This window comes from Myxocyprinus asiaticus, chromosome 5 (assembly GCF_019703515.2).
Source record: "Myxocyprinus asiaticus isolate MX2 ecotype Aquarium Trade chromosome 5, UBuf_Myxa_2, whole genome shotgun sequence".
In the NCBI taxonomy this organism is placed as follows: Eukaryota; Metazoa; Chordata; class Actinopteri; order Cypriniformes; family Catostomidae; genus Myxocyprinus; species Myxocyprinus asiaticus.
The window spans coordinates 18,355,380-18,382,302 of record NC_059348.1 but is presented as its reverse complement, the minus strand read 5'-3'; the positions used below and the strand labels follow the sequence as shown (position 1 = coordinate 18,382,302).

General features: G+C 40.9%; 1 protein-coding gene across 1 annotated transcript in view; it reads left to right on the top strand.

The window, feature by feature from the left end:
• Positions 1–26,923, top strand: part of LOC127441616 (adenylate kinase isoenzyme 5-like) — a 126,901-nt gene that overhangs the window by 14,141 nt on the left and 85,837 nt on the right. Inside the window, exon 6 of the mRNA XM_051699215.1 lies at positions 22,613–22,804. Within this exon, the coding sequence (XP_051555175.1) occupies positions 22,613–22,804 (192 nt within the window). The remainder of the gene's footprint in view (positions 1–22,612; positions 22,805–26,923) is intronic.

Sequence of the window (26,923 nt, the reverse complement as noted above, 5' to 3'; positions counted from 1 at the left end):
CATGGTTGTCGTCACGACCACCGTCCACTGTCCCATTTTGGCAGGTATGGCGCTCCAGCAGCGGACCCCCCGTCCCTGTGTGCCCAGCTGTGGCACAAACACGCCCACACGTGATTGGTTCCGGTGGACTACGGGGATGAGATTCCTCCTCCCCCCTCCTCGGCCAATCTTATGGTGGGCGGCAGGAGCCAGGTAAGTGCTTCGATGTCCCTGGACACAGCACAGCCACGGGGCTCGAGTCCTCTCGACGTGGCACCTCGAGCTCTGCCCCGCCGGGAGGCCCCACCCGCCGGTACGTCCAACATGATCATTCCCTTGGTCCCCCTCGCCCGGAGTTTGGGCGGTGGCTCACGCTTTCCAACCTGTCGCGATGGCTGACCCGGACTGTCCGACTCGGCTACGCGATTCAGTTCGCCAGGCGCCCGCCCAGGTTCGCCGGCATCCGCTTCACCTTGGTGTAGGGTGAGAACGCCGCTACCTTACGTGGGGAGATCGCTACCCTTCTGCGCAAGGGCGCGATAGAGCCTGTCCCTCCAGCCGAGATGAAGAAAGGGTTCTACAGCCCTTAATTCATCGTACCGTATCCTGGGCCTGCGAGTACTGAACCGGGCTTTGCACAGACTCCCGTCCAAGATTCTAGCGAGCGTCCGGCATCAAGATTGGTTCGCGGCGGTAGACCTGAAGGACGTGTACTTTTACGTCTCGGTCTTACCTCGACACGGACCCTTCCTGCGGTTTGCCTTCGAAGGCCAGGCATACCAGTACAAGGTCCTCCCCTTCAGCCTGTCCTTGTCCCCTCACGTCTTCGCGAAGGTCGCAGAGGCAGCCCTTCCACCGCTAAGGGAAGTGGGCGGCCGCATCCTCAACTATCTCGACAACTAGCTAATCTTAGCACATTCTCGAGAGTTGCTGTGCGCACACAGGGACCTCATGCTCCGGCTCCTCAGCCGACTGGGGCTTCAGGTCAACTGGGAAAAGAGCAAGCTCTCCCCGGTTCAGAGCATCACTTTTCTCGGTTTGGAGTTGGACTCAGTCTCGATGACAGCATGCCTCACGAATGAGCATGCACAGTTGGTGCTGAACTGTCTGAAGGCATTCAGATGGAGGACAGCGGTTCCACTGAAACTTTTTCAGAGGCTCCTGGGGCATATGGCATCCTCAGCGGCGGCCACACCGCTCGGGTTGATGCATATGAGACCGCTTCAGCACTGGCTTCAGACTCGAGTCCCGAGATGGGCATGGTGCCGCGAGACGCATCGCGTGACCATCACGCCGATCTGTCGCCACCTCTTCAGCCCTTGGACCGACCTTGCATTTCTACGGGCAGGGGTTCCCCTAGAGCAGGTCTCCAGGCGTGTCATGGTTCCAACAGATGCCTCCAAGACGGGCTGGGGCGCCGTATGCAATGGGCACACAGCCGCCGGCTCCTGGACTGGCCCGCGGCTGCGTTGGCACATCAACTGCCTAGAGTTGTTGGCAGTACTGTTTGCCCTGTGGAGGTTTCGACCGTTGATCCAGGGCAAGCACGTGTTGGTCCGGATGGACAACAAAGCGACGGTAGCGTACATCAACCGTCAAGGCTCCTGTTGCATGTCACAACTCGCCTGCCATCTCCTCCTCTGGAATCAGCAGTGGGAATCAGCATCTCCTCCGGCGACCTCAACACTGCAGCAGACGCACTGTCACGTCAAGTTACCCTCAGAGGAGAGTGAAGACTCCACCCTCAGGCGGTCCAGCTGATTTGGAGTCGATTCAGTCGAGCACAGTTAGACCTGTTTGCTTCCCGGGAATCCTCCCACTGCCCACTTTGGTATGCCCTGACTGAGACACCCCTCGGTATAGTTGCTCTGGCACACAGCTGGCCCCCTGGACTACGCAAATACGCTTTCCCCCAGTAAGCCTACTTGCACAGACCCTGTGCAAGGAGAGGCTGGAGGGGCGGCTGTCCCCCTCCACCTTGAAGGTGTATGTAGCCGCTATTTCGGCTCATCACGATGCAGTAGATGGTAAGTACTTGGGGAAGCACGACTTGATCATCAGGTTCCTAAGAGGTGCTAGGAGGTTGAATCCCTCCAGACCACGCCTCGTCCCCTCGTGGGACCTCTCTGTAGTCCTTCAGGGTCTACAGGGAGCTCCCTTTGATCCCTTGGAGTCAGCTGAGCTTAAGGCACTCTCTTTGAAGACTGCCCTCCTGACTGCGCTCACTTCTATCAAAATTGTAGGGGACCTGCAGGCGTTCTCTGTCAGCAAATTGTGCCTGGAGTTCGGTCCGGGTTACTCTCATATAATCCTGAGACCCCGACAGGGCTATATGCCCAAGGTTCCCACGATCCCTTTTAGGGATCAGGTGGTGAAACTCCCTGCGGGGTTACGAGCCCACTCTACCAGGAGTGTGGTGGTCTCCTGGGCCCTGGCCAGTGGCGCTTCTTTGGCAGACATCTGCAGAGCAGCGGGCTGGGCAGCACCCAACACCTTTGCAAAGTTCTACAATCTCCGGGTTGAGCCGGTCTCGTCACGTGTATTGGCAGGCACGAGCAGGTAAGTTCCGGGACAGCTGGCCGGGTGTACCGCTTGCGCATAACGCCTTTCCCCTCCCTTGAGGTGAAGACGTGCACTCTTGACTCCCAGTCGTGTTCACAGACTGTGATCTCTGGATGACTTTCCTCCTTAGCCCTCTGGCAGTTGAGTTTGCGGAGAAACTCGCTGCTGGCCCAGTGTGTGTGCTAATGAGACCCTGTACTGAGGTAGGTGCTCCACATGTGCTGGTTCCCCGAAGGCGACCCCATGTGATATCTTCCTGCAAAATCGTTTCCCTGTCGGTAAACTGCGTCTTCCTTGGGCAGAGACCCCTCTGCCCCTGGTCGCCATGCTCTGTAGAAACTCCTCCCCCTTCGGGTAGGACCTACCACGTTACCTCTCTACATGACATACTTCCGACAAGACTCGGTAAGACCATGTGACGTATTCCACTCAAAATAACCCCCCCCCCCCTTTTGGGTGGGATGTGGTCTCCGCAGTGTCTTCCCCTTGAGAGGGACACCCCCTGATGTAGACACTTATGGCTCCCAGTTGGTTAACAAATTCCACTCTTTTTGGGTAGAAAAGAGAGGAAAAGAGGCCTCGGCTGGGCTAGCCTGTCTCTATTGTTGGGCAGTCGACTTGTTCCTGTAGGACTGTTCGAAGCTCATAAGAGCATTGGGGGAGGTTACGTGACAGCCTGGTGTGCTGGCTACAAGGCACGCAGCGGTCTGCCCGTCACACACTGCCAGTTCACGTAACACAGTTCAGATAGTTGTGGCGTTTTGTAGAGGGACCCCTAGTGTCACTACATCGACACATCGTCGAGTGAGTGACAGATAGGGAATGTCATGGTTACTTTCGTAACCTCCGTTCCCTGAAGGGGGGATCAAGACGTTGTGTCCCTCTTGCCACAATGCTGAACTACCTTCTGAAATGGCCGGGACCTGGTCGCAGATCCTCAGCACAAAACCTGAATGAGTGGTTGCATATACTGAATGAGTGGTTGCATATAGCTCCTTTTATACCATATGTCCGGGGGAGTGGAATGCAAATTCCACTCGCCAATTCTCATTGGCCTTTTTTCAAAAAAAGCAGAGGTGTTTGGGGCTCCCAAGAGTGACCCCTAGTGTCACTATATCGACACAACGTCTTGTTCCCTCCACCAGGGAACGGAGGTTACGAAAGTAACCATGACGTTTCTTTCCTCTAAAATGGATATTCTGGAGGGGAAAGTGTTTAAAGGTAAATTGCAGCAGCTCATAATGCATCATATCAGGAACAGTTGAACAACTTCAATTGTTAACTCTCTCCAGGTATTATAGACTTTGTAAAAAAGCTTCTGGTTGCTTTGCTGCTGCAAATCGCTGTATGTGTGAATGCCTCTTAAGATGTTTTTGGCAACCTGTGATGTGAGAATTCAGGACTGAGTTGCAAACAAAGATTTTACACCCTGTTGATTTACACCCGCATGAGTGACTTGACCAGGTAACACATGTCAGATCTCAACGCTACACTTTAAATGCTCTATTTCATTCATAACATTGTTTTTGACAGGAACATCTTGACAACCTTCATCTGCAATTCCAAGTGATGAGATTCATGCTGTATCTCTGACAGGTGTATATCAATGTCCATAGGCCTGTCAAATATGAGCTAATGTCAACCTCAGTAGGAGGAATTCATTGGCAGTTTTCAATTGCAGGTCTCAATGCACATTTTTCTCATAAATGACAGCCTGCTGCTTCATGTGTCATCATGGCTGATTAGATCTCTCTCACACACACTTCCTTTTTCCTATCTGCCTGCAGGGTTAGCAGATAGTACTGTATGTTTGCTACGTCTTACTAACTGACCCTCTACAGCAGAGCAGTGGCAACTGGTTTTGCTTTTGAACACAGATTTTACATTGGACATCAAGAGGTGACACAACACAGTGCCAAAATGGTTTATCGTACATAAGTAAACAATAAATTAAATCAAATGTTTAGATTAAGAAAAAATTAAAGCATCAAAATGTCCTTGATTAAACATTAAATATTGTTAATTTTCCACGAACTGCACAACAATATTCAAAATAATTCAGACTGATCAAGCAGTGAAATATGCAAATGGAGGTCAAAATTTTGCTGCTGAAATTGTCCCAGTTGAAAATATTGTTTAGGTAAAATGTACAAAGAGTGGCGCCAAAAGCGATTTGTACTATTTTTAGTTGTAAATGATGTACGACAGTTCACAGATACAGATATATATATATATATATATATATATATATATATATATATATATATATATATATATATATACTGTATATATAACAGGCATATTTTTTAACACTACCTAACTCAAACCCCAACTCTAAAACTAACCTTCAATATGATCACAGGGGAAGTCGTCATGTTGCTGCCAAATGTTTCAGTGCCCTGACATCGACCCCATTCTGCCAAGTTACTGACAAGTGCCATCTCTCATCTGCATTTTCGTCCTACTTTGAATCCAAGAAGTAATCACGTTTGCATAATTAGTGACGAGTGCGATTTCAGAGGTTTCTTTTTCCCTTCAAGTTTACATTTTTATTCCACTGATGGTTAGGTTTAAGGTTGGGATTGGGGTTTGGGGGGTAGAGTTAATAAAAATAAATTCCTCTTTACTGTATTACATCACTTACAACTAACAACAACTCGCTTTTGGCACCCCTCTGTGGACATTTTTCCCGGAAACTGAAGCTCACAAGTGCCCATATGTTCAATGACACTTCCAGCTTTGGGGGCAGTGCTTCAAATTTTGTTAAGCACGAGTTTAGCTCATGAAATGTCAACCTACTGTTTCCGAATTCACAGCGAGACCAGATTGAACCGTCTGTGGAGTAAAAACAAAAACTTTTAAGTAAAAAGGTGGAACCACGCTCACCATTGTTTATGTGAACACAATTACTTTCTGTTTTCTTTGGAACCAGAACCCATGCCTCGAAAGTTGTTCACACAACATGCTATGAGTAGCACCACAAAAAAAAAGGAAACATTCAAATTCATGCAAAAATATCTGATGGGGGATGGCACTTGTCAGTAATTTGGCTGAATGGGGTCGATGTAAGGGTACATGAGCATTCAGAAGCATCATTTGATTTCGTGTGATCATATTGAATTATTAACATGACAAAGGCTGAACAGGAAAATTTACTTTTTAGTTTTAGATTGTCTTTACAGTTTGAATGTTTAGTTTCTAAATATCTCACGATTTTTAACGGTTTCATGTTCTCAGCAGTCAAATTCACAGCATTAAACACATTGCAGTCAACATAAACCACATTTATCAATACTGCAATTAAACCTGTTTTTAATGTAGTCTTTGTCATATTATTTTCAAATCTCATTCACATCCTTTTACTTTGTAGTTTTGTTGATAGTTTTTAGAGGATGGAGGGATATCAAGCAGCCTTTCCATTTTGGCACCTGCCTTTATCTAACTTCTACCATATTAGAGATTAATTTATGCAAAAATCACATAACATTTCAAAATGTTGACGTCAACAACAAAAAATATGGGAACCGTTTTCTCCTCCCATTTAAAATGAGCTTAACTTAATGCACAGTTATATAGTTAGTTGAATTTTATTACCACATTAAGAGTTGTTTTTTCCCCAGCTGTCGGAACCAAAATATGACCCATTTTTGGGTCATAGCCCACCAGTTGAGAACCACAAAAAGTTCAGCTAACACTTGTGCTCACACTTGTAACACAGTGCTCTAACTGCACTTGCTGCCTGTCTCAATTAAACCTTTAAGTTTTACAGAAGCACAAGGTTTTTAGTGTGGATTTTGAAATGGTGGAAGTCACCACTTGCAAATGTCACATAGTACGGTTTCCAGCCTACAAATTATGTGATCTCTCAGTTCAGGCTTCATGAGCAGTAAAATTTAACGAGTTGCGAGAATCAGATATACTTCCATCCTGATCTCTCTTGCTCTTCTTCCCTCGCACATGTTCTTAGCCTTCCTCATTTCACACCAATTATCTAAGAGATTCTTTAATGTAGGCAGAATGCTGTGAGGAACACACTTGCTGCGGTTAGAAAATAGATTTGCAACACTGTCTTCTTATCTCAGAAATGATCTGATGATGTCACATCATCCACTTGACTTCCTAGTACAGGTAGGACAAGTGACGCATGATACATGTTTACATGCATGGTGGAGAATAACACCAGCCAAATGTGACAATTTTTTTTTGCAGTGGATGCTCATTTTGACTTATCTGCCAGTCACTGTGGAGGGCAACTGGTAAGATGTCTTAGATTGGAATTTGACAAGAAATACTATTGCCATTCTGTAAGCCATTCGTTAGTTGATTTTGCCAAAAGTGTAAACACTGTGACTGTTTGTTTGAGCATCCTGACCAGCCAGACAAAGCAACATTGGCTCAACCAAATGGCATGTTTTACTATCTGTTCTCCATCCAACGGCTCATAGAGGGAGTGTTCGGGAAACCTTTTTGAAAACAATCTTATTATTTTTGCAATTCTGTTTGGTGCTTCTAGTAGCACAAAAATTACACAGTGATGAACCACAGCCATTGATTGGAGAAATCAATGTTCAAATGGCTTATAGCTGTCTCTGCATATTAAGCCTGGATAGGGGAAAGTATTTTAACATTGGAAAAAATTGCACACTTATGCTTCAATCACCTGTTAACCTTCAGAAATGTATTTCAAATAGTCCTGTGGTGTGCCCTGAAGTACAAATATTCCATGTAGCCTCTAAATGAATAGAAACTGCATGTGTAGTAATTTTAAAAGAATCTGGGGCCTGGGTAGCTCTGAGAGTATTGATGCTGACTACCACTATTTGGTTGCTTAGGAGACCTGGCTGGAGTCACTCAGCACACCCTGGATTCGAACTCGTGACTCCAGCCAGGTCTCTTAAGCAACCAAATTGGCCCGGTTGCTAGGGAGGGTAGAGTCACATGGGGTAACATCCTCGTGGTTGTGATTAGTGGTTCTCGCTCTCAATGGTGCACGTGGTAAATTGTGCGTGGTTCGCGGAGAGTAGCATGAGCCTCCACATGCTGGGAGTCTCCGCGGTGTCATGCACAACAAGCCACGTGATAAGATGCACGGATTGACGGTCTCAGAAGCGGAGGCAACTGAAACTTGTCCTCCGCCACCTGGCTTGAGGTGAGTAACCGCGCTACCACGAGGACCTACTAAATAGTGGGAATTGGGCATTCCAAATTGGGGAGAAAAGGGATTAAAAAAAATGATAAAATAATGCTGTTCACAGTAGTTTTAGATGTATTATAGCACAAGTTTTCAAAGTTTTTAACCGTTCTATGTGAAACTGCACTTGTCACAAACACTTGAAGACACATTCGGCCCGATATCATGTTGAACTCGTAAATAATGATGGACACAGCGTGATTTTGTTCTACATATTTTCGGATTTTCTACAAACATATGTGCCACCACATGAGTTCTGGAAAATCCTTTATGCATCCTAGATAACACTGTGTATAACACTGAGGTGAAAGTTGTAAGAAGACATGAGTCATGAAAACAGTGTGTTCTTAGTTAACGGTATACCAGTGTTTCCCAGCCATGGCACACCACTATCAAGTCACGTAAGTATGCTGTGTAATGAGGACACAGGTGGGTAATGAAAAAACAACAAATTTGCTTCTTTTCTAATTTGTAAATTTGTTCTTGCAAATTCATTTTTGCAATGCCACAGCAAATTACAGGAATGCAAACTCATGAAGGGCAAAAAAGATGAGACAATCACTGGTCCATGAAAAAATTTTCTGGGGATATTTTTTTTTAAAGAATTAGCTAAAAGCACCAATCCCAGCAATTTTAATGATTCAAGTAAAGCAAATTAACTTCACAACTGTGCAAAATTAGCTGCAAAAATAAAGGGTATTTTGGTGTGGCTTGCTTCTGTGTCACAAATTTGTCCAATTTTATTAACTTATTAGTTCAGTGACCCATTCTTGAGATGTCACTAGGTCTTTTGTGGTATGAGCGAGTCATTGAATCATTTTGAGTCGTTCACAACCGAAATCTACCAAGAGACTTTATAGTGTTTAAGCATTAAAAGAGCAAAGCAGATCTATAGTTTTCCTTCAGTTTGAGCATTATTTTTCATCAAAAAAGACAACAATAATAGTCTAATAATAGTGAGTTTCAATAATGTCCTTCTCCTTCAAAACTTGCATGACTACAAATCTACTGACTTCAGTAGAATGTTTAAGAGTTTTAAACAAAACAGATCTACGGGATCATTTTCCTACAGTTTTAAACTGCTGAGCATGACTTTTATCAGAAAAGAGGACAATAATAGCCTAATAACAATAATTTTGAGTTTCAATAGGCCTAATGTTCTTTCATCATTGTAAAGCACATTTTACATGAGCTGAGTTGAGGCGTCAACGTTCCGTTCAACACCAGCATCAATCGGCGCATTGACCTCCATATGACAAGCATTGCAGAAAGCGTCACGGAGGGGCAAATTTACGAGCTGGCCACGCAAGAAAGCGGGAGATGTGCACAATAAACACTGAAAACATGTATTTGGAAGAGAGAGAAAAAAACTGGCTGTTGCTTTAATAGCAGAAAGTTATAAAAAGGACTTGTTTATGTTTAATTCTTAGCGTTGTCTTGGTGAATTTAAATTAGTTCAATAACTGGGGTCTCTGATACTCTGAAATGATAAGGTAATCTTTAATTAAAATAAATCGTGAGACATTCAATATCTCAATATCTTGTCATGTGAAAGCCCCTTAACGTGAATAAACTTCAGTCACTTTTACACATTAATAGTAACTCTTCCGCTCTTTACTCTCCTTGATGAATAAGGAAGACGAAAGATGCCGAAGTGAACAAACAACATGCCTCTCTCTTTCAGACGGTCAGTATATGTACTAGGTCAATCAGCTTGTTTACAAATGAGAAGCTTCACGAGTGCCAATGGAATGAAATATGTGCCTCTTCTTCAGAGTTCAAGCTCCATTCCTGTCAGATACAGATTGACTGTGCACATGCTGCTGTAGCCAAGTGCGCGATTGGCCGTAGCTCTAACCAACCAAGCGATCTGCCTTGGCAGGACTGCGGTTGCCAAGCACTAGATCGACTACAGCTGTAATCAACCAAGCGGGGAGTCCGACTTCCGATTATTTATTTATTTTATTTATGCATTTATTTATTTTGTGGAATTTTATCATTTTCCACAGCACAACTGACAATCTTTCACGGCACACTAGTGTGCCGCGGCACAGTGGCTGGGAAACACTGCGATATACTGTACATGTCATTTGATTTCATCATATCTCTTACACCATCAGTACGCATCAGAATATCTTTCTTTCAATATGAATTTCACCATGCATTATGCTGCATTTCCTAAACATTTTACCAGCCAAATGAAGAGTTGATTGCTCAAACTTGTTTCTTCCTCGATTTAACATGTCTGCAGAGGCAGAATATTTGTACGAAAGAACAGAGGCGGAGCTATAAGGCTTTATAATACATTTCTGTAGTGCACAGGACACATTTTAAGTGTGCACATGCACTCTCTGAGCGAGAGCAGAGAAATTGCAAAGGAAATCCTCGTGTGGGTAGAGAGATTTGCACTTGCGCAGCTGAAACATGGATGCACTCTCGCATGACATGCATGTGCTCTCAACATTTAACAGTATTATAATGCCATAGAGCTAAGGTTTATTAAGCTGGTCTATAATCTATTAAGCTATTCATTTTCATTTATCTTCACAACAAATTTTTTTATTATATTTATTAACTTTACATTTTACTTGTTTGCATGATACAAGTTCAATTATTAAACAATCCTGTGTATAGCTACAGTGATTGTGCAGTGATGCCCGGCTGTACTGTTTCATAAATTAGTTTACTTTCTGTCTGCTGCTGTGACGGTTTAATAGGAACCTAGATTCAGGCAGAGCATCCCATGTGTGCATCTTTGCTCTCTCTTCCTCCGCCTCTCCGGAGGTGCCAACACAATCAGTGAGAGGATTTATGAGTGAAGGCATGCCAAAAAAACCCAAAAAAAAACACACACATCCAGATTTTTATGCAAGAGGCTACAACTCACAAGCCTTCTGGGAGAGCAGACAGCAGTCAAAAGCACAGCAGCAATTGCTCAATCGTTTATTTTGCGGCTTCCACTCCATAATATTCGCTGCTGTTTCCAGGCCACTTTATAACACACTGTTGTCAAAACATTGTGTGGTGTCGTCTATTCTAAATTAACTGGTTTTATTCAAGTTTCCTGCCTTTCTTCAAACCCAAAATCACAGAAATTAATGACTACAGACCTGTCGCTCTCACATCTGTGGTCATGAAGTCGTTTGAGAGACTGGTTTTGGCCTACCTGAAGGATATCACCTGGACCCATGCTGGACCCCCTTCAGTTTGCTTACCGAGCAAACAGGTCTGTGGATGATGCTGTCAGTATGGGACTGCATTATATCCTCCAACACCTCAAGAGACCTGGGACTTATGTAAGGATCCTGTTTTTGTGGACTTCAGTTCAGCCTTCAATACAGTCATGCCTGATCTTCTCTCAACCAAACTGACCCAGCTCTCCATGCTAACCACAATCTGTTGATGGATTATCAGCTTTCTGACAAATAGGCAGCAGCTAGTGAGACTGGGGAAACTCACATCCGGGACCCTTACTACTAGCACTGGTGCTCTTTAGGGATGCATTCTCTCTCCACTGCTGTTCTCCCTGTACACAAATGACTGCACTGCAAAAGACCCCACTGTCAAGCTCATGAAGTTTGCAGACGACACCACGGTCATCGGCCTCATCCGCGATGGTGACGAGTCTGCATACAGATGGGAGGTTGATCAGCTGGCTGTCTGGTGTGGTCACAACAACCTTGAGCTGAACACGCTCAAAACAGTGGAGATGATAGTGGACTTAAGGAGAAATGCCCCCCACCCCACCATTCCTGAACAGCACTGTGGCAGCAGTGGAGTCATTCAGGTTCCTGGGCTCTACCATCTCTCAGGACCTGAAGTGGGACACCCACATAGACTCCATTGTGAAGATGGCTCAGCAGAGGTTGTACTTCCTTCGCCAGCTGAGGAAGTTCAACCTACCACTGGAGCTGCAGAGAAAGTTCTACTCAGCCGTCATTGAGTCTGTCCTGTGTACATCTATAGCTGTCTGGTTTGGTTCAGCCACCAAATCAGAGAGAAGGAAACTACAACGGACAGTCAAGACTGCTGAGAGGATTATTGGTGCCCCCCTGCCCACCCTCCAATGGTGCATCTCCAGATTTAGGAAACGTGCAGGTAGAATCACTCTGGACCCCACACACCCTGCCCACTCATAAGTCATATGGACTACTTTTATGGTGCCTTTTTGGGGCTTGACAGCTCCAGGTCAGCATCTACTTTATTGTTATGGAAAAGAGCAGCGAGAACATTTTTCTAAATATCTCTTTTTGCGTGTTCCATATGACTTTATTTCATATGTGGAACACAAATAGTTGATTTTTGAAGAATATCCTGCACTGTTAGACCACAGTGTGCTTTTTTACAGTAACATACTGGCAACACTGTTGCCAGCTTGTAAATGTGAAAATCTGATTACAGTAAACTACTGCAATTGCTGTGTACATTAATTTACAGATTACTGTAATTGGTAGCTGAGGTACTTTTTATTACTGTAAAAATATAATTATGTCATGCATTATTATGTTTTTATGTTTTTTTATTATTATGTATATATAATTTATTATTATTAATAAAATAACAATCTTTTTATATTTTATTTTTTTATTGGAGCATGGCAAGAATAGAGGAACTAGAGCAGGGGTGGGCAACTATTTTGGAAAAGGGGCCACATCGGGCTTTAAGTAGTGCATAGGGGGCCACATTGTATTCCTTTTGAGATGCAATGTTCTGCATTGATTTGTTTTTTCTATCTTTTAAGCCCAGAAGTAGTTGTGTACTCAATTTTCTGAAGTGCATATGTGACTAATGGGACTATTCTGTAATTGCCTGAAGTATTGCTCTACAAAGGTAGATACTTTTCTGTCAGGCATTAAAAAACTGAATAAAGGCTGAGCTTATAAATTATTTATTTTACCATCTCTACTTCTCTGTTAATTTATTATTGAATTTAACACTCTCTACATCAGGGGTCTGTTTTAATAATAAAAAAAAAAATAATAATGTTTATTGCAAAGCGGTACTTATTTTATTCTCAAAACATTACTCCTTTTCACGCTAAAAGGGTCATGATGCAGGTCTCATCAATGGTTTGACTTTCCATTCAGCACACAACTGAATAAAACAGGTTGCATGACTATGATAAATGATTACTGCAAGAGTTAGATTAACATACAGGTGCGAGGGGACTTCAACATTTCTAAATTGCACAAATACAAAATACATATACATATTCGTCACCGCTTGCTTTTGCTCTCATGTCAATAATTACCCCTCCGCATGTCAATGATGCCAAGATCTACTTTTATATTTAATTTCATCACTGAGAAGGTTTACCTGCAAACTGAGTAGCACCAAACATAACAAGCAGCCTCAAGAATGACACAGAGTGGCCGCATAACACATTTCCTTGAGCAGAATAAAGGGCGTAGATTTGGCTTGAACATTGGGAATTCAAAATAAGTATAACATTAGGTGGAATATTTCCAATTTGCGCAAGTATAAATCTAAAATTGGGGGTGTTGTGTCTTATCTGGCAACCCTAAGCATGTTAAACGCTTGTGGATGCACGTTAGATCCCAATGCAAGATAACTGAAATATCCAATGAAAAAAAAATGCTTTTAGGATAAATGAACGGGCCACGTTAAACCATGTGGAAGGCAGGATCCAGCCCGTGGGCCGTAAGTTGCCCAGGTCTGAACTACAGCATAACAATTTGTGGCAAATTGTAGTAGTAGTTTTTGTCAGTCAGTGCAGGGCCACCAGGATCAAGTGGACACTGAAAGAAAATAATATTTGATTAGTGTTGACGGTAAAGTCCTGAACGAAGTCATCTCACCCAATACTTCCCTAAATCACCTTTAACCATGTGGCCGGTCACATAATATGTTCTTTTGCCCAAAACAGCAAGACGGAACAATGGAATATTCAACGTGCAGGTCTCGAGACGCATTTTTAAAAGTTGAACTGCTTTCAACTTGACACACCGTCTTAAAAACAGAACACACACGGCACTAGAAAAAGCAGCAAGATGCAATGCAACGACCAAAGATGGATGCAATAGACCAATGCTTAAAAAAATAACGCAAACGGAACGCAAGAACACGTCTCGAGACCCTTGCATTCACTATTCCATTGTGCTCTGTCTTGCTGTTCAGTAGGTATCAATAATGGCAAAGGAGGAAGTTGGGAACGGCTTGACAATCCACGTGAAACATTTATTGCATATACACTTTTCAGTGTCACACAGTGTGACTTTTCAGTCGAAACATTGAACACACAGACAGGTCCGGGTTGCTTTTCAGCAGTTCTCGACAACCACATCGACATGCGTCTCTCTCTCCCCGTCTGCTGCTGTCTCCTCTCCTCAAATACTCCCACTGTCCCTCACTGGAATGTGAGACTAGTGTGGCACACAGATTCGCCACAAACACGTTATGTGAACGGCCACACAATAAGGGAGAGTTTGGGGCGATGTGAACAAGCCCAAAGTAAAATTTTATCACATAATTTCAATAACATCCATGTTTTTCTTATTTCTCTACAAACATTTTGCTTCAATTATAGTCTTATTACTGCTTGTACTTAATTTGATGTTTTCCACCGGAATTCTGTGAGATTTTGCTCTGCTCAAATGCAGCTTCACTCAGACAGCTGAGCTGGGCATCTGGGCTTGTAAAGGTAAAAGGGTAAAGGGGGTAAAGTTCGTCTCACCGTCGGGGGTGGTGGGAGGCAGAGAGAGAGGGAAAAGAGCCAAGATTAGCATTCATTATCATTACCATCTAACTAACAATACCAAACATTAGAATTTAGATTACAATATTGATGCAGGTTTCATTGTTTAACTTACCTGACAGTTGTCTACTCCATTATGTACTGAGTGGAACACCAGGCACTGACGGAGGAGGCGCTGACACATATAGGCAGATTATTTTCCCTATTAATGCTCCGATGTGAGACAAAGTCTGCCAATGTGCACGTTACTGCAAATAATTATCAGGGTTTATGAATGAAAAAAAAGATAATGAACACAGAAAGATGTACACTCCTCAAAAAAAAAAAAAAAAGAAAGAAAGACAATGGGGGTTTCCCCTATTATTCTTTTTTTTTTTTTTTTGCAACAATATCAAGGTTAAAAAATAGTGTGACGAGGAGGTGGGCGGGGCCGGGCCGTGACTACACACGCCCAGCCCCCAATCGGGCTAATCAGCCGAGGAGAGGGATAAATGCAGCCGGATGCGGCAGTTCGGAAGAGAGAGAGCCACATGCAGCTGCTGCATCCGGCTGCATTTATCCCTCTCCTCGGCTGATTAGCCTGATTGGGGACCGGGCGTGCATAGTCACGGCCCAGCCCCGCCCTCCTTCTCGTCACATATGGTTACTGCTGTAAAATCATGTTAAATCTTGAGGTTACTGTTCAGCTTGAAATATTGTTGAGCAACAATCACTGTAGTAAAAGCATAACTTTCGTAATAAAGCAGAATGCGAGGGAACGCAAAACTTTGGAGGCCAACATATCAGAGAAAGCTTTAGACGAAGCATTTGACAGAGAGAAATGCATCGCGTCAACCTCGTTTGGAGTGTACTGTGCCATTTCGGTTTGAATTCAAGCAGACAATTATAGGAAACCAGACAGCTGACTTTACACATATGAAGCGGACAATAACCAGTTTAAGCAGAATATCAATTGCTTTGAATAACATATGCAGTCAAACCGCAAGTTTCTGCAACATCCAACTAAATCAACCAACTAAAATCTCTCCAAAAGATGACGTGCATTCAACAACATGTGGAAAATAGAACACTGACTAAGACTAGCAAATAATACCATCAGTAAATGATGTGATAATTAAAAGAGCTTACCTTAATTTTGCCGATGCTCTCTGCATTATATGGCATCATTCAAAAATGACGCTCACTCGTGACATGTGCTTCAGCCAGGTTTGGGTGGGGGAGGGGAAATGTTGTTCCAGTGCACATGCCCTGACACAATGTCTTAGACCTTTTGAATAATTTTACTTAAATTCTGTTAGTTCTGCCAGCTATTTGTTTTAATATTTTAACAACTGTTGAAAATCTATAGTAAACACAACATTTTGGTTAAAATCAAGTTACTATGATTTTTATAGTAAGGTATACCATTTGCTTTTACAGTATAGAAGAAGCTTCTTAAAGTAGAAATAACTACAGTATTTGTATTCCTATATAAAGTGTAATTCAGTGCATAATCTTATGTTTGGATAGACTCAGAAATGTACACTATCAACATAATGACAGCATAAAAAATGTAAACTCTTTTACTCACGAACACCTTTAGAGACATACAAATGTTACAAATCGTTCATAGAATGTTATGAGGTTACAGGTCTCATAGGCCTGTTAAATGTATGGAATTCAAACAGTTGAATTAACTGTATTCATAATAAATGAAATTTTTAAATAATTTTACTTTTATAATAATTTAGACACATCAAAATTAGATGCACATCACATATTTTTAACATAGTTAACACATTTATTTAATTTGACATTAGAACAGTTTCATTTTGTTCTGTATGATTTCTAAAGAATGGTTGGAACAATTGTGACAGCACACACAAATCAATAAATGTGTAACATTGACAGTGTTTCACTTGTATTTTGTTCTTGCAGAGCTTTGATGATAATTACATTTAAAAAATCCATCAAATTCAACTTAACAACTTAAAAATTGCTGCCTTAAAGTTTTAAGTAAAAACAATCTGTTTTTAATACTAGACGTAAAATAATGAGTTGAAATTATTTGTAAAGCCACTTTGACTTAAAATTTTACGGCAGCAATTCAAGATTTTAAAGGAGCAATATGTAACATTGACATCAAGCGTTTAAAATGGGTACTGCAGTCCAAATTCAAAATATTGGAGAGAGTTGTCTTTCCCGCCCCCTCCTCCCCAGACTCGAAGCTCACACGGGTTGCCAGGTTGAGGACACACAACAGGAACGAGCAAACTGACAATGGCAAGCGACGAGCCTTACACTGTAAGTTGATCAGCTAATGTATACGTTTGCAATGTTGTTATTGTTTGCAAATTATAAACCAGCTCATGTGGATTTTTTATAACTCTGTCAATGTTAGCTAGATGTATTGCTGGCTTCCATGGCTACAGCGCACTGTGTTTGCCCGCTAACTTGTTTCAAATCTGGCAACCCGGGGTGTTGAAATACTTTTGGTGAGTGAGCAGTGGGCGGGATCACGCAGGCCAAAACACAAACAGAAATTCCGGCCCGGAACGGATATTTCAAAGTAGAATATACTGGCTGATTTAGGAGAAGCCAGTATTTCAACTTAGCATATTTCCTAAATCTCTGATAACATATTATGATAATGTTATACTTTAGTACAGTAAATATATTACATATTGTACCTTTAAGTTAAACGAAGATGGAATTTTTTTTTAATTGCTGCAACTGCCCAAATTACCTTTTTACAGTGCACTCTGGCAATACTCACCAGACATACTGTACATCACAAAATAACATGACACTGAGAAAATAAGAATTTAGCTTTTCAAAGCCAGCCATCAACATGGCACACTGAACTCAGAGAAAAAAGAGAGAAACCAGTGTTTTCATTTGTTCCAGCTATAGCACAAAGTTTTGTGTGAGATATCTCCCATTTAATGAAACCAGAGAATACAATGAAGTCTGATTAGAGGATTAAGCAACACATTTATCAATACAGGAGATGATTTGAATAACAATGAGTCTCTTTTTGTGTGTGTGTGTTGAGGGATAGAGAAAAGATTTGAAAAGGCCCTGTAGACAGTGTGTTTGGTGACTAGGCAACCAATAGCGGTGCTACCACAGCTAACCTCAGTAACTGAATTAGCTTTGACGCTCACAGAATAGTGATGAGCAGCAGCAATGAAGGGATTTAAAACCCAATTACAAGGTGAGCGGAAAAAAAGATGGGATCAGACAGCAGCTTTAACATTGATCATTACTGGATTACCAAATACCTCGACTGTGAGCAAAGCTGAGAGACAGTCTCCCCAGCCAGTTCAAATGTCAACTAAATATTATTCCAGATTGTCAGCACTGGAGAAGGTGGCACTTGCTGACTCAGGGAAATCTGTAAATGTGTTGAGCAGTACAGAAGAGTGACTGCATTCAGAGATATTCCATATTCCATATGTTAATAACATTGTGGACACTGAATTTAACTCATTAGATGCTGGATATATGCGTAAGTATATGAGGTCACACTGTGCGATGTAGTTCTTGTTCAATTATAATTACATTGTAAGTACTGACTAATAATATTGTTATTTTTTCATTTTTTCATTTTTACCTGTTTAAGAGATTTTAAAAAAACTGTGAAAATCTTCAGTTTGTATTTGGTCAAAATGCATTTGGATTCTCCACAACAATGAATAAGTAAAAAAACATTTTATGTAAAATAAATAAATAAAATCCAGAGCCATATCTAGAAACTGGATGAGACTTGGTTATATGCTCTTTTGACTTGCACCAATAAGCAATCACCTTGCAGCCTTCTGGAATCCACTAGCAATCAACACACTAACAACCTCTCAGAACACCTTAGCAACCGCATAGCAATGCCCTGGCCACCACAACACCCTAGTTTTGCATGGGTAAGCACTCCCAATTTCTTCAGAGAATGTAAAAATCGAATTTGATATTACTATATTAATTAATTACAGTAATATATTATGTACTGCTACAGCGTATGGTGCTTATCAACTCTTTGTGGACACCTAAAGCAGATAGCATTGAACTGTATAAAAAGTTGTTCATAATTGCTTAACAAATAACCCATAGTATCAGGTGTGAATGTCATCTTGTATATTGCGTGTTGAGCATAAAATTTAGGCTGAAGGCTGGGCTAAGAGCTAACTTGTGGCTAAATGCTAAACACTGATGCAGCTCATTTATTCAAGTTCAGTAACATGATGTTGGACGGCAGTGTCTTTCGATTGACTTTGTTGTTGTTAGTGGCCTTAACTGTCAAATTAATAAAATATCATGTTCTTGGGGTTATTTTTTCCCCCTTTTTTGTACTAAAGGGCCTCTGCTAATGTGGTGTTACTAGCCTGAGGTTGTTGAGAGAACTGTTGTCTGAGTGCACTTGGAATGTTGCACAGTGGTTCGACTGAGGGCATCATACTAAAGCTTTAAACTACTACATGAGCTAGCAAGACCTAAGCACTGCTTTAAGAAGCAAATCTCACATGCTAAATCTAACACAAAAATATAATCATTAAAACAGGAATGTGTCATTTCTGCATCACTAGCGTCACCAAACAGAACTGCGTTTTCCATTAGTCAGACAAACAGATTGTCCCGCCCCAAACTGACGCCATTGGTTGAGCCAATGTTGCTATTTTAGGTTGGTCTGAATGCTCAAACAAAAAAAGCAAAGTATTTATTGCACCACAGAGCCACAGTGATTTATTTTTTTAAATCACCTTATGAATTGCTTGCCTATCGAAACTACACTGGGATAGGAGAAAGAATTTTGGGGAGAAGTAAATGTCACAGGGTGACTCTAACACGAAAATGTTAAATGAGGGGTTATGTGATTGTAGCTAATGAAGCACAATGCTCAAGATGATAATGTCACAAAATACTAGTTCTCACCAGTTCTTCTTCCAATTCTTTTCATTTTATACCCACGGTGAACTGTTAAAGGGATAGTTCGCCCAAAAATGGAAATTATCTCATCATTTACTCACCTTCACTTCATTCCAGATGTGTATGACTTTCTTTCTTCTGCTGAACACAGAGATCTTCAGAAGTATATCTATGACCTGTAGCTCCTCACAATACAAGTAAATAGGCACCAAAATTTGCTCAAAAAAGCATATAAAGGCAGCATAAAAGTAATCCATAAGACTCCAGTGGTTTAATATGTCTTCAGACATGATATGATAAATGTGGGTGAGAAACAGATCGATATTTAAGTCCTTTTTTAATATAAATTCTCCTCCCCGCCCAGTAGGTGGAGAATGTGGAATGAAGAATGTGAGTCACTGTAAACAAAAGAAGATTGTGGAAGTAAAAGTAGAGATATATAGTAAAAAGGGACTTAAATATTGATCTGTTTCTCACTCAAACCTATCATATCACTTCTGAAGACATGTATTAAACCACTGGAGTCTTATGGATTACTTTTATGCTGCCTCTATGTGCTTTTGAAGCTTTACATTTTTGGTACACCTTCACTTGCATTGTATGGACCTTCAGAGCTGAGATATTCTTCTAAAAATCTTTGTTTGTGTTCTGCAGAAGAAAAAGTCATACACATCTGGGATGACATGAGGGTGAGTGAATGATTAGAGAATTTTTATTTTTGGGTGAACTATCCCTTTAAGTGAATAGTTCTCCCAAAAATGAAAACTCTGTCACAAGTTACTCTCCCATTTGTCGTTCCATATCCATATGCTTTTTCTGTCCTCTGTGAAATGCAAAAGGAGGTGTTATGCAGAATGTCCAAGCTGCTTTTTTCATGAAAGAGAGCAAATTGTGATCAGGGGCTGTTAATCTCCAAAAAGGGGAAAAAAACACCTTAAAACTACCATAAAATTGGTCCACACTACGTATGCACTGTATTCTAAGGGTCCTGAAACAATATAATAGCTTTGTGGAGGAACAGACAAAAATTTCAATAAACGGTTCACCCGAAATTGAAAATTATGTCATCATTTACACCAGACATCGAGTATGGAATTCTTCTATGGTGCTTTTGTGTAATAATTAGCTTGACAGCCCCTAGTCACTGTCTGCTTTCATTGTCAAGAAAAGAGCAGCCTGAATATTCAACTTAACATCTTTTGTTGTTTCAAGACTCATACTGGTTGTGTAAATGACCAAATTTTCATTTTTGGGTGAACCATTCCTTTACGCAACCCACACAGATTCATGTCAGAATAAAGATATGGAGACCGGCACACTGCTACATACATCGATCAGCCACAACATAAAAACCACCTGCCTAATATTGTGTAGATCCCCCTCGTGCTGCCAAAACAGCGCCAACCTGATATTTTTCTCACCACAGTTGTACAGAGTGGTTATCTGAATTACTGCAGACTTTGTCAGTTCTAAACAGTCTGGCCAATCTCTGTTGACCTTTATCATCATCAAGGTGTTTCCATCCGCAAAACTGCAACTCACTGGATGTTTTTTGTTTTTGGCACCATTCTGAGTAAATTCTAGAGACTGTTGTGTGTGAAAATCCCAGGAGATCAGCAGTTACTGAAATACTCAAACCAGCCCGTCTGGCACCAACAATCATCCATGCAATTATTTAATCAGCCAATCGTGTGGTAGCAGTGCATAAAATCATGCAGATACCAGTCACAAGCTTCAGTTAATGTTCACATCAACCATCAGAAAGGGGAAAAAATTTGATCTCAGTGATTTGGAGTGTGGCATGATTGTTGGTGCCAGATGGGCTGGTTTGAGTATTTCTGTAACTGCTGATCTCCTGGGATTTTCACACACAACAGTCTCTAGAATTTACTTGTTTTGCCAAAAACAAAAAACATCCAGTGAGTTGCAGTTCTGCGGATGGAAATGCCTCGTTGATGAGAGAGGTCAACAGAGAATGGCCAGACAGGTTTGAACTGACAAAGTCTACAGTAACTCAGATAACCACTCTGTACAACTGTGGTGAGAAGAACAGCATCTCTGAATGCTATTCTGAGATGTGTGTTGGCATTGTTTTGGCAGCATGAGGGGGACCTACACAATATTAGGCAGGTGGTTTTAATGTTGTGGCTGATCGGTGTATGCTCCCATACAATTCATTGTGCCTCTGTCCTTTTTACTATGAACTGTAACCTTCTTTGATCGTGCACCTGCCCTTATTTGTGTTGGATGTGCACACACAACCTCCATTTTCAGAATAAAGATATGGCTCATTACATGACCTCCTGGACATCCATCCATGGCAGATCCTTGCAGATCTGTCCCTTTTTAGAGATAAACTGAAAGTGAATAGCAGAAACAAATTCCAGTTTATAAATGGAAAAAAAAAATCACGTCACCATCTTAGCTTTTCACTGACATTTACCATGTCATAATACTGCTGAGATAATGAGCATTATTATATTATATAATAGGCTTTCAGGCTGTTTTGAACTAAGGTTACAGTTCATAGTAAAAAGGACAGAGGCACAATGAATTGCATGCGAGGATACACCGATCAGCCACAACATTAAAACCACCTGCCTAATATTGTTTATACCATTTAGTGGATGACTAATTAAATACACATTCCCAAAAGGCTTCCCAGCAGGCAACAAGTGTCTGCATTGTTAGCTATCTGTGTGTGTGTATGTGTGTGTGTGTATTTGTATGTGATTAAACATCATATATACGCAACAAGCAGTGTTATCAGAAGTCTTCGATATTTTATTTTTTTTTTGTAAGTCTGATAATTGTTTGATTAGCTGCGTCATAGTAACCATAGCGACTGTCTCTATTTTTTACTACATTTAGCAACTTTCTTTGCAACTAAGCAATGTTCTTTCACATTGTAAAGCCTCAGTCATTAAAGATACTGTTTATTTTCTGTGGTTTCATATGTAAAAGATTATAGGTAAGACACCCAAGTATGATTTATTTGCCTCTCATCCACATCCAATCAATCTTATTCATTATAATGTGAAGGGCCAAAGTGCTCCTACAATGACAATCTTATTTGAAGATGATTTAGACATACAGGATGACCTCAGAGTGGCACTTAATAGCTACATCTTCACAGATCACTTCTGCTGACGTACTGTAAGTCACTTTGAACTTGAGTGCCAGAGGATGACTCTATCACTATGAATTTGAAATGAGACATTATCAAGTACATGATGTTTACTCACCTCCTCTCTCTGTCTATGTAGATCTGTACTCCAGACCTGGTGTTGTTTCTGGCCTGCTCAAACCAGCGTCTGAAGGAGCGCCTGGAGAAGCGTGCGGAGCAGCAGGGTCGCCCAGATGACAACCCTAAAGCCATCGATCGACGCTTGACTAATTTCAAACAGAATGCCATCCCCCTGGTCAAATACTTCCAGGAGAAAGGCTTGATCGTCACAGTAAGGAATATGTTTGGATATATAGCTCATAAGCAGTGTTGGGTATAATCTTATTAATTAGTTACTGTAATCTAATTATTTTTCTAGTCAAGTAGTATAACACATTACATTTTAAATTCATGCAATAAGATTACAGTTACTAATTTTCAATTAAGTTAATTTATTATATTACTTGGGTTACATATATTTTTCTGAAATAATATTATATGTGTAGAATACGTTTGAAACATTAAATCTGTATATATGTAGGGGGTGTGCGCCCCCTAATGAGTCACTTGCATGCAACATTGAACAAGGAAGAAATGTAGACATTATTTTTGAATTTGTAGAATGGAAAAACAAAAACTAAGTGTTTTAGAAAGTGGGTCCTATTTTAAGAGTGCCATAAGTCATAAGTGCAAAGTCAGTGGGCATGGCCATGAAGTTACGGTATTTTCGTGCAAGCATGTGCTAAGTCTAGGTGCAAGTGGGTTAGGTGAAATCGCCCACGCAGCGCACAACTGGATCAAGTGCAATTTAATTCTGAGGTTTTCTCCGGTTTTGTCACCATCTGCATCCTATTATATAGTTCATTACCTGTCAAGCACCAGCGATATAAACAAAGACAGCACATTCATAAGAAGTTGGTAGTGTAAATGGACTGTATGTAATGAATTAGAAGAACTGAAAATTATGTTTTTTTGTGCATTACCTGCATCCTTGATTGTTGGGCATATTTCTATGACAGTGACACTCCTTTTATACACATGGAATATGTGATTCTCATTAGAATTTGGATGCAGGCTCTGTTAAATTACAGAGAATGTAAGTATTATTAGTCATTTTCATCTACTGACACACAAATCATGGCTAGTATTAACAGTGATTGTATTAGAATTAGCGCTCGCATGAAAATTGGATAAGCCGTTGCACGCTTTGTACACTCACATAAAAAGAGCCCAGTAACTTAAAAATATAGTGATTAGTAATGTGAATAATTTTCCTATGAAGTAATCAGTAAAGTAATCTGATTACAGGTCTTTGAATGGTAATTTGGCCATTTGTAGTGCATTAATTTTTGAGGAACATACCCAATACTGTTATTGTGCCATAAGGACATGCATCAAAGGACGAACAAAACATTAGCAATAAAAAAAGACATGCATATCCATAATACGTAGACACTTTATAAATGTGTTCATTAAAAGTGCATTATTTCAGACTATGCTATGCTATTGGTAATGACCACAGTGCCAAGAGTCAGAGGCATGCTACATTATGTGCATCATGCACATTCATCTTGCAGATCAAACAGGTTTTAGTTTGGCACCTTTGTGTTCTAGGTGGCATGGGATAATACACCTGCACACAGTTCAAGAACCATGCTATGTAATACCAACAGCATTTAAACTGAGTGTTAGACGGTGCACTGACCAGGTGCACTTCCACCACACAGTCCCACTGCTGTCAGTATCATTAAGACATGCTCTTTATCACTCTGCCTAATTAATACAGACAGATAGGGTGATCTGGGCTTGGCTGGAAATTACAGGCAGTTAGAGCCAGCATGTCAAGATATCCCAATGGAGCCACCCATTTAACATGCTGGAGCTCTTTTCAGTTAATAATAGTGTTGGGTAGTCGAGTCTGAGTAAAGTCCGTGTCTTTAAACAATCGAGTCCAAGTCCAAAAGGGGCCGAGTCGGACTCAAGACGAGTCCATAACAGGCCGAGTCCAAGTCTGAATGAACCTGTTCATGAATCTGAATTCAAATTGTAACCGTAAACTCAACATCAATATTTTAAGATTATTTTAACTTTCACAACTAAGAAAACACAACTGTCAATATAAATGTAACAAAAATACCTCTATATTATATAACAGTGGCTATTTGATATAGACATCCAGCTTTTGACACTTAGGACAGTTGATGGACACATACACAACTATTACAAAAGGTGCAAGCATTCATTGATGCTCAAGAAGGCAACACAAGAACCAAGAACCAAGGGGAGGCAAACTTTTGAACAGGATGATTTGTGTAAATGACAGTAATTTTTGGTGGGTTTAAAGAAATGTGAAGCTTATAATTTTATAAAAGCATTTTCATTAATTCTTCTGTTAAAACTCATGTATTATTTGAGCTGTAAAGTTGTTTAAATTGTCATTTTTCCAGTCGTTTTAGGGTTTTAGGGTTTGTTGACATATCATCATGGCAAAGAAGTTGTAAAATTGGCTATAACTTTACACAGAAAAGGTTACTAAGTGATTTTATCACACTAACATCATGTTTACATGCATATTGTTTGTCTTGTGGCTATACTTTCGAAACTGTGAGTATTTTAACGTTTATAATTTGGCCCCATTGACTTCCATTGTAAGTGCCTCACTGTAACCTCAATTTTTGCTTTTTTTAAAGAAAAGGAGGGATGAGTCAAAATGTATTTTTGTGGTAATCAACATTATGCCACAGATTCTGTTGACTGATCTTAACTTGTATTGAACCCGGAATAATCCTTTAAGTGCTTGTACTATGTAAAAAGTGCAGTGTAGCTGTCTGAATGTGACACTTGTCTGATTTACCTCCGTGCTCATGGGGAAAATGATCATTCAGAAAAAACCCTGCTTCAGTAGCAGATCCTGGCATAGGCGATATAGGCTGGCGCCTAGGGTGGCAGCGCTCTCTGTGGCGGCACGACAGGGTACCTGATTGATCGCCCCTGCACACAGCTCGCAAGATCTTGATGGGAGATAGGTGCCCCAAATCGTGCCAACCTGCCCCCGCACAGCTTGCAAGATCGTGATGGGAGAAAGGTGCCCCAACAGGCTTCTCAGCCTTGAAGGCTCTATATAGTTAGGATTATGGATGTTCATAATGTATTCTTACATTATGAACAAACATACGTAAGATAACCATGATAAACAGGCTACACCATGACACAGGATCTTCTTAGTGGTCTTGCAATAATTACTATCAACCATGTGATTGCTGGGCAGATATGACAAAGTCACTGATGATTTTGCATCAATGAAAATTAGGAGGGGAGGGTTAAATTTTAAATTAGGGATTAGGTGTAATAGCACAGAGAAGCAGCAATTTGTAAGAATTCTGTTTATAAATACTTTATTTATTGACTCTATAATTTAATTGTGCAATTTATATACTGTATATACTGTATAATGTCAATGTTAATAGAATGTGCCACTTATTTATATATATATATAAGGGGCATTAAGTGGGGGTGCCTGGTCCGATCTCGCCTAGGACACCAAGTAAGCCAGAACCGCCACTGCCCCGCTTAAACATACATGGATCGGCTTCTTTCAGCTCGTTGTTGAAAACGCATTTTTGCATTATTTTGGGCATTTGCGCTGACTGACAGGACAACATAGAGTGTGAGCGCTAAGCGCACAACGTCATTGCCATGGTAACCAGATACATTTCACTGATTTGCTGAAGACATGAATGAATGTATCATCAAATCAATGTGCGATGCAACAAAATTGATTTTCTTCTCTCCAAACGATACTAGAGACAATAGTGATACCACACACTAATAGTTATTAGTGTCCTTAATAGTGAATAAGGACAATGAGGAGATTTATTTTAAAAAGAAAATCAGTGGCCCTAAAATAACTAACTGCATTTTATTGTGGAAAAATCTGTAAATGAACATATATTAAGCAGCTCGTCAATGCTTTTAAAATAGAAAAACAATAAATAGGTGCTGTTTTTTCTGTTTTTTCGGAGTTGCAGTCTGCTTTAGCGATAAAAAAAAAATTCACCGACTATTTAAAAAGTTACAGTTAATTAATCAAGGACCAGTTTAAGTTGACAACACTGTGGACCACAAGAGACTACAGATGTCTATGTGTGGATACATTACACCTAAAAAGACTTAATATCCTGTTATTAATAGTATTTTTTTCAGATTTTTTATTTTTATATGTTGTTATAGTAAACTGTGAGAGACATGATGTGGGTGACTTGACTTATTTAAGTTCTTAACCATGGTGAAACCGCAATGCAAGCACCGTCTTGTTTGCACAAACGCCACGTGTGATTTACCAGTTGTCAGGTCTGTGCCACGCGAAACTGCCTTGTATTTTCTAGTACATTGGCTACATACCTGTCTTTAT